Source organism: Nerophis ophidion, linkage group LG03 (assembly GCF_033978795.1).
Source record: "Nerophis ophidion isolate RoL-2023_Sa linkage group LG03, RoL_Noph_v1.0, whole genome shotgun sequence".
In the NCBI taxonomy this organism is placed as follows: Eukaryota; Metazoa; Chordata; class Actinopteri; order Syngnathiformes; family Syngnathidae; genus Nerophis; species Nerophis ophidion.
Genome location: NC_084613.1, coordinates 53,394,091 through 53,403,452, shown reverse-complemented (window position 1 = coordinate 53,403,452; position 9,362 = coordinate 53,394,091). Strand labels below are relative to the sequence as shown.

Sequence of the window (9,362 nt, the reverse complement as noted above, 5' to 3'; positions counted from 1 at the left end):
TTTAAATGTATTTTAAATCAGAAACTTGAAAATACCAAAATGATCCCTATGAAGCTAATGTTGGAGCAGACTGTCAAAAAACAGACTGCTCTGTTGTAACAATTTTAATACATAAATGGTAAGTATAGTAAAAAAGCAGTGCTTTAACAAGTACAAAAAAACTACTGCATGTATGGAAAAATATGTAAGACATTGCAGTTGGTGGCTCAAGTCTCATAAATGTCATCACTCAAAATGTAGTAATGAGTCCAGCAGTTTCCAACCTAACGCCCTCACAGCCAGTGGCTCTGCTCCGGTGCTGCGCCGCTATCCAGCAGCTCATCTTGTTCCACTGCTGCAGTCTCGAGCTCGGTCGGCTGCTCAGATGGAGGCGATTGGGGAATTACAGCATGCTTATGGATGCGGACCTGAAACATGATAAAGGTCCTAAACACACTTCCTCCAAAACCTGCCTATGTGACTTTGGAATCAATGAGTAAATGACCCTTAATTTAAAAGGTAACAAAATGTGGTCAAGTTCTATAAATGCACAATCACCAGCTGTGTAAAAATGCACCTGGATCAGGTGTGGATTAAACTCAAAATATACATACGTTTTTTGTTTTTTTTATCCAGGTACGGTATATGAATGAATTCACTGTGAGCAGCCAGTTCAAGGTCTCCCATTTACAAAACCAGTGACGATGTCCTGTTGTGTAAATTGTAAATAGAAACACAATGATTTGCAAATTCTTTTCAACTTATATTCAATTGAATGCACTGCAAAGACAAGATATTAATGTTCGAACTGAAAAACGTATGTTTTTTTTTGCAAATAATCATTAACTTAGAATTTAATAGCAGCAAAACAATGCAAAAAAAGTTGTCACATGGGCATTTTTACCACTGTGTTACATTTCCTTTCCTTTTAAAAACACTCAGTTAATATTTGGGAACTGAGGAGACCAATTGTTGAAGCTTTTCAATGGAATTATGTTAAATTCTTGCTTTATATACAGCTTAAGTTGTTAAAACAGTCCGGGATCTCCATTGTAGTATTTTACGCTTCGTAATGCACCACACATTTTCAATGGGAGACAGGTCTGGACTACAGGCAGGCCGGTCTAGTACCCGCACTCTTACTATGAAGCCACGCTGTTGTAACACGTGCAAAATGTGGCTTGGCGTTGTCTTGATGAAATAAGCAGGGGCATCCATGGAAAATACGTTGCTTGGATGGTAACATATGTTGCTCCAAAACCTAAATGTACCTTTCAGAATTGTTGGTGCCTTCACAGATGTGTATGCTACCCATGCCTTGGGCACTAATACACCCCATACCATCACAGATTCTGGCTTTTGAACTTTGCGCCTAGAACAGTTCGGATGGTTCTTTTCCTCTTTGGTCCGGAGGACACAACGTCCACAGTTTCCAAATACAATTTGAAATGTGGACTCATCAGACTACAGAACACTTTTCCACTTTGCATCTGTTCATCTTAGATGAGCTCAGGCCCAGTGAAGCCTGCGGCGCTTCTGGATGTTGTTGATAAATGGCTTTCATTTTGCATGGTAAAATTTTAACCTGCAGTTATGGATGTAGCGACAAACTGTAGTTACTGACAGCGGTCTTCTGAAGTGTTCCTGGGCCCATGTGCTTTATGCACTGATGTCGCTTTTTAATGCAGTACCGCCTGAGGGATCAGAGGTCACGTGCATTCAATGTTGGTTTTCGGCCTTGCCGCTTAAGTGCAATTATTTCTCCAGATTCGCTGAAACTTTTGATATTACGGACCGTAGTTGGTGAAATGCCTAAATTCATTGCAATAGTTCGTTGACAAATGTTGTTCTTAAACTGTTCCGACAATTTGCTCACGCATTTGTTAACAAAGTGGTGACCCTCGCCCCGTTCTTGTTTGTGAATGACAGAGCATTTCATTGGATCTGCTGTGTTCATGCCCAATCATGACACCCACCTGTTCACCTGTGGGATGTTCCAATTAAGCGTTTTATGACAAGTTAACGAGTTTGGAGGCTAAGTATCTTGTCTCTGTAGTGCATTCAATTGAATATAGGTTGAAAAGGATTTGCAAATCATTGTATTCTGGTTTTATTTACGATTTACACAACATGCCACTTCACTGGTTTTGGGTTTTGTGTATTACTAACATTAACATTCGACATGTCGTTTGCATGTTATTCATATGAGCAGGACCACCTTCTCCCTAAATGCAGATCACATAATGTGCATGTGGGGCCCCATTTTATGCGTAAAAGCTTTTTTAAGATGTAAATTTATGAATGAATGAGCGCTTTAAATTAAATATTACCACAAAAGTATTCCTAACTCCTTCCTGCTCTGTAACTGATAAGAATATAATGACAAAATTCCCGATGCAGACACACTGGCTCCCATGAATTGATTTACGTGGACCCCGACTTAAACAAGTTGAAAAACTTATTCGGGTGTTACCATTTAGTAGTCAATTGTACGGAATATGTACTGTACTGTGCAATCTACTAATAAAAGTCTCAATCAATCAATCAATCATGGCACACACAGTCATATAGGGCAATGGTACTGTGAACCACACCAAACCGAAGTAAAGTTGTGAAGGTATAAGATGTATTTTCCACAAAAAAAAATGTTTTACATTTTTTTGTCGCAAACATGCATCTAATTAAAATTTAAAAAAGTATACAAATAAAAATAACGGTGGAAGGGCCTCCAAATAAAACTGCCTGGGGCCCCAATTTAGCCTAAGCCTTGTGAGCAAGGAAATTAAAGTTATGTTTCAGAATTGGATTGCAGAAAAAAGAAAAATATCGTCACAGGATTTAGCTCGCATCAACGCTAAAAGTTGCTGAATAATTTAATTTGTGGTTACGACAGGAGATAGAAAATTACCCTCTTTGCCAAAGGCCGTCTTCGTCTGCATGGACACAGGTACAGGAAAGACGTACATGCAGCGAAGCAGCGGAAGGAGAACACCATTTCCAACACGGATGTCAATATGAGCGGCACCCACAGGATTATTGTGGTGCTCTGATAGGGAAAGAAAGATCAGCAGATTAATCAGACAACTCGTGTTTTTTTTATTAAATAAAAAATAGTTAGATGCTGTCCTCACGTAGATGCGGGTAGGGTCAAAGGGGCATTCGTAGGTGACGCTGGAAGACCCAACATCATTTTTGAGCAGAGTGCAGTGTGTCATCAAGCTCCGTCCTTTATGAAGAATAGCGGTCACTACGGAAGCCAGCAGGCCCAAAGTGGAGGCGACTGCCAAAAGACCTGCCAGGAAGCTGAACACCAACAGGACCCACTTCTGCAACACAAAAGTCAGCAATATAGAGCAGAATTGGGAGGACTTTTTTTCCCCATGGAAAAAATATGCGTCATAAGTCACACAGTAACCTCTGCAAATCACAATGCAACCAAAGAAAGGGTTACCAGTGAGAGGAAAAGTGTGATAACCATAAAGGAGAAAATCCGATTTCTCACTCTGCCACTGCTGCTGTGTATAATTCTGAATGGTTGCACCAATAAACATCGAAATGGAAAGTACACGGCAAAATTAGCTGTTGTGATGATGTGACTCACCTCCCAGGAACATGAATGGTAAGTACAGTACATTTTTAAAATAGTATACATAGTTTTACACTTGACATGACTTTCTTTCCACAGTTACCTCTTTTCACTTCCATGTCATGCATCCTCAAAAGGTGAGTAATTATACTATAGTTCAATTATTTAGTCAGTGATGAACCTATTTTTAAACCTCTTTCAATTGTTATTCAAAGGCAAACAGAATATACAATTAAGTTTTTGAAAGGTGTAAAAATGTATCCCATGTTTAACATTACATATTTCATTTAGGGCTGAAGTTGATTGAGGAATTTAAGGAAAAAAAAGAAAAAAATATGAATCAATGTTTTTATGTCCTCTTTGGCAGTGGGGTATTGTCTAATTGCCTGTGTGTCATACACATGTGAAAGAACTGGACATCGACACTTTAAACTTACATGAAATCCCTCTTGGGCAAATCGTGTATAATTTGAGTAATACAACAAAAAATATGTCCTTAAATGTACTGAAATGACAAAAAAGTCCCCCTTTGTCCCCTGTGGGTTAAGAATATTAAAAACCTTTTTTAATGGTAGTATTTGAAAAAGATAGACCGTCATGAAAATATTTAACATGATACTGAACTTTATATATTTTTCCACAGTTAAATCTAAACATGATTTGTTATAGGTGAAAAGGTTAAAAATATGACTTTGGAGGTTCTTCTGCACATGCAACGTACACCCACTTTCTATTGTGTGACAGGATTATGCAAAAAACTGATTTTCCAAAAGTGATGTATAAACTTCACTCACCAGAATCCTGCTCTTCTTGTTTTTAGAAAGGACAATGGCAATTATTCCTCCAATAATTCCCTGTAAAGCAGAAGAGTTACTGACAGTATTAGAAATGGCTTATACTGTATATATATATATTACCAATGGCTTCAAGATGCACTTTTTTATTTTGCCTGTCGTTCACAATCCTTATGGAAGACATTACGACCATACTTGCCAACCCTCCCGGATTTTCCGGGAGACTCCCGAAATTCAGCGCCTCTCCCGAAAACCTCCCGGGACAAATTTTCTCCCGAAATTCAGGCGGAGCTGGAGGCCACGCCCCCTCCAGCTCCAAGCGGACGTGAGTGACGTGTCGACAGTCTGTTTTCGCGTCTGCTTTCCCACAGTATAAAGCGCTTGTCCGCCCAATGACATAACAGTACAATGATCGAGGGTGAGTTCTTGGTTTCTTATGTGGGTTTATTGTTAGGCGGTTTCATTAAAGTCCTCCCAGCCTGGTAATAACACAAAAACAGCAGCAATCACATTTTCGTCTCCCGTAAAGCAGTTCGTCTGCCATAAGCTCCAATGTTGTGAACTTGTGACACTCTTAAACAGGACAATACTGCCATCTACTGTACATAGAATAGAATAGGCATGGTCATGCTGGACATTTAGAAGGCCTTTGACACCGTTAACCTCGCTATACTGTTGGATAAGCTCAGAGCAATCGGATTCGATGAAACCTCATCGAGCTGGATGCGATCTTACTTGGAGGGGAGGAAACAGGTGGTAGAGGTGAACGGCACTGTGTCCCCTCCCCTCTCAGTAAGCTGTGGAGTCCCCCAAGGCAGTATGCTAGGACCTTTACTGTTCCTAATATACGTAAATGACATGTCATCAGCATGCGATTGTGATTTGTTCCTGTTTGCGGATGACTCGGCCCTGCTGGTATCCGGCAAGGACAAGTCACAGGTGGAACAAATCCTCAGAGCTGAACTCCTAAATATTTGCACCTGGCTCGCTGACAACAAGCTATTTCTACACTTAGGTAAAACGGAATCCATCCTATTTGGGTCCCACATCAACCTTAAGAAAGTCGGTGACTTCACTATAAAAGTGTGTGACATTGTTATCTCCAGGAAAGATGAGGTCACCTACCTAGGTTCCATTCTAGAGGCTAATCTTTCCTGTGATAAAATGGCAACCAAGGTAATCAAAAAGGTCAACCAAAGAACAAGATTCCTCGACAGAATCTCCTCTCTGGTCAACAATAGCAGGAACTCTTATTCAACCCTTTTTCAATTACGCTTGCACCTCCTGGTACCCCAGCACCTCCAAAACCCTAAAATCTAGACTCCAAACATCCCAGAATAAGCTATTCCGGTTACTTTTAGACCTCCACCCCAGATCACACCTCACTCCAACCCACTTCTCCAAAGTGGGCTGGCTCAGGGTGGAGGACAGAGTAAAACAACTTGCACTCAGCCTAGTCTATAAAATCCGCTACACCTCCCTGATACCGAAGTACATGTCAAACTACTTCCTTAATGACCGCCATAACCACAACACCAGGGGGAGCTCCACAAACCACGTTAAACCCAGATTTCGATCTAACAAAGGTCTTAACTCATTCTCTTTCTATGCCACATCAATGTGGAATGCACTCCCAACAGGTGTAAAAGTAAGTGCATCTCTATATTTCTTCAAAACCGCTCTAAAACAACACCTCCAGGCAACTTCGACCCTTTACTAATACCCTCCTCCATTCACATCCCCCCGGATTATAAATAACCTAATGTAAGTAACCAAATGTACTTCTAATGTATTTACTTGCTCTTATGCTATCTGAACTCACTATGTTCTCTGCTGGCTGTACATATCCCACTGTAAGACCTACACTTTTAATGTGCATTTCTCCGTTGATGCAATTGTTGGTGACTGAAGTACTGATATCAACCAAAGCTCCTCATCCCACCCCCCGAATTGTAAATAATGTAAATAATTCAATGTACAGAATATACTATGATGATTAACCTGTGTGATGACTGTAATATGCTGATAGTATATATTTGTACCATGAATAGATTAACGTGGACCCCGACTTCAACAAGTTGAAAAAATTATTCAGGTGTTACCATTTAGTGGTCAATTGTACGGAATATGTACTGAACTGTGCAATCTACTAATAAAAGTATCAATCAATCAAAATAGAATGTAGAATAGAATGTTCTTTATTTAATTCAGCACCACGTTCGCTCACAATAAACAATGATAATAATAAATAATATAATATATTAATAAAATAAATATTGTCTACATACGGTATATTCTACATTTAAGTGCAGTCAAGGAACATATGCATTATACAGTCTGATGGCTGTCGGTATGAAGGACCTCCTGTGTCGTTCCGTGTTACATTTTGGGAGTCTGAGCCTTCCACTGAACGTGCTCATTTTCTCCGCAAGGTCCGAGTGTAGTGGGCGGGAGGTATTGTCCATAATGGCTAGGAGTTTTGCTAGACTTCTTCTCTGCCAGAGAGTCTAGCTGTGGTTAGAAAAATAGTGACAGAGAATAGAACAAAGATGGACATTTCAACCCTTAACTCAACAATGAGTAGATGAGTGTTATGTGTGTGTATATGTGTAAATAAATGAACACTGAAATTCAAGTATTTATTTTATTTATATATATATACAGTGGGGCAAAAAAGTATTTAGTCAGCCACCGATTGTGCACGTTCTACCACTTAAAATGATGACAGAGGTCTGTAATTTTCATCATAGGTACACTTCAACTGTGAGAGACAGAATGTGAAAAAAAAAATCCAGGAATTCACGTTGTAGGAATTTTAAATAATGTATTTGTAAATTATGGTGGAAAATAAGTATTTGGTCAACCATTCAAAGCTCTCACTGATGGAAGGAGATTTTGGCTCAAAATCTCACGATACATGGCCCCATTAATTCTTTCCTTAACACGGATCAATCTTCTTGTCCCCTATGCAGAAAAACAGCCCCAAAGCATGATGTTTCCACCCTCATGCTTCACAGTAGGTATGGTGTTCTTGGGATGCAACTCTGTATTCTTCTTCCTCCAAACACGACGAGTTGAGTTTATACCAACAAGTTCTATTTTGGTTTCATCTGACCACATGACATTCCCCCAATCCTCTGCTGTATCATCTATGTATCCATTTTGGTATAAACTCAACTCGTCGTGTTTGCATGAGGGTGGAAACATCATGCTTTGGGGCTGTTTTTCTGCTAAGGGGACAGGACGATTGATCCGTGTTAAGGAAAGAATGAATGGGGCCATGTATCGTGTGATTTTGAGCCAAAACCTCCTTTCATCCATGAGAGCTTTGAATGGTTGACCAAATACTTATTTTCCACCATAATTGACAAATAAATTCTTCAAAATTACAACAATGTGAATTCCTGACTTTTTTTTCACATTCTGTCTCTCACAGTTGAAGTGTACCTATGATGAAAATTACAGACCTCTGTCATCATTTTAAGTGGGAGAACTTGCACAATCAGTGGCTGACTAAATACTTTTTTGCCCCACTGTGTATATATATATTTAATATATATGTATATTTAATATATATATATGTAATATATATGTATATTTAATATATATATATTAAATATTTGACTGTTAACTGTTACAGAGGAGCCAATGGGAGATCCTCCATACCGCCCATAAAACCCAAAAAATAACCATCGAAAAACCCACTAATAATACTCCATTTACATTTTGTGTATTAACCAAGTATGAGTGATTTTGTTATTATAAGCGCGATCACAAACTTCCTCTCCTCGGTGCTGGTGAAAGTTTATTCCAGATCATAAATCATGCCTCTCACCTTGATTGTAGAAGGGTGAGGATGTAATCCGACAAGTTTGTCCCCTTTGACAGCTAATTTAGACCCAGAATGGTGAGAAAAACACAAAAAGACGTTTGGTCCCACCCCCTTTTCCTTATGAGGATTGTGAGACATTCACCTAAAACAGGAGTATGACAATATTCTATCAGTCGGCATCCTAATAACAGCAGACCATATAGAGTAAGTGATGTTTTATTCTGTTTGCTTTCATAAAGTCTGCAGTGAGCAATAATCAGCGATGTTGTCAAAGAAAAAAATGAAAGTTGTGACACTTTTTTTAATTAATGCTTCGCGAATGCTTAAGCAAAATACGTCAATGTTATTAGAAACGTCCCTGTTACTACATTACATTAATACTTACATCATGTATATAAAAACCTTAGTGGTTGGATGTTTTTTAAGGGTTTTGTAGACAGAATAGAGCAACTCCCATAGGTTGCATTGTAAGCGGACTTCTCAACGCATTTATTGAACATTTAGAAAGCATTAAAAACATTGAAAAACGTGTACTTTTCTTACATAATGATTGTGAATGACAGGCAAAATTCCAAAAATGCACAGTAACTCTTAAAATTGAATTATACTATTCAAATTTCATTCAAAACAAAAGCTGTCTCTGGGTTTATGCATGTTGAGTAAATGTTTTTGTTTGGTTTATTAATGATATTTTGTTTGGAAGCCAGCCTTCCACCGAAATGTAGCATCCCCGTGACACCAAACTGGACAAGCGGTAGAAAATGGATGGATGTTTATAAGCACTTTTCCAAAAACTCAAATACATTTTACGATATCAAATCTTATTAAGTCAATAAGAAATATATGTAGAATTTTTAAGAATCAACAACACAAATATATAGCAATCATTAACTTAAGAACAGAAAAACTGCTAATAAAATAATATTAAACATTAAAAATAATATGTATTTTGGTATGAATCAGAAAATGCAGGGGTTTTTTAATATTTTGTTGCCATTGAGTGACACTGTGACTCATTTCTAAAGTAATCTATGTATAACTTCAGGGAAATCTTGCTTCACAAAATTCGATTTTGATTAGCGTTTGCATATTTTGTGACGGCTTGCCAGACAAGTTTTTCGCCATACCCGTCGCATCCAATGGAGTAAGGCAGGCGAAAATGATTTGTAGT

At 38.5% G+C, this 9,362-nt stretch overlaps 2 protein-coding genes across 2 annotated transcripts in view; one reads left to right on the top strand and one right to left on the bottom strand.

Moving 5' to 3' along the window:
- Positions 1-91: 91 nt before the first annotated feature.
- Positions 92-9,362, bottom strand: part of tmem54a (transmembrane protein 54a) — a 16,467-nt gene continuing 7,196 nt past the window's right edge. The window contains exons 3-6 of the mRNA XM_061895597.1: positions 4,360-4,419; positions 3,111-3,305; positions 2,888-3,025; positions 92-407 (exon numbers count right to left, since the gene is read on the bottom strand). Coding sequence (XP_061751581.1) covers positions 273-407; positions 2,888-3,025; positions 3,111-3,305; positions 4,360-4,419 — 528 coding nt within the window. The 3' untranslated portion in view covers positions 92-272. The remainder of the gene's footprint in view (positions 408-2,887; positions 3,026-3,110; positions 3,306-4,359; positions 4,420-9,362) is intronic.
- The window catches only part of LOC133549801 (tubulin beta chain-like), a 24,008-nt gene continuing 22,842 nt past the window's right edge, over positions 8,197-9,362 (top strand). Inside the window, exon 1 of the mRNA XM_061895594.1 lies at positions 8,197-8,395. The gene's annotated coding sequence lies outside the window, so the exon portion shown is untranslated. The remainder of the gene's footprint in view (positions 8,396-9,362) is intronic.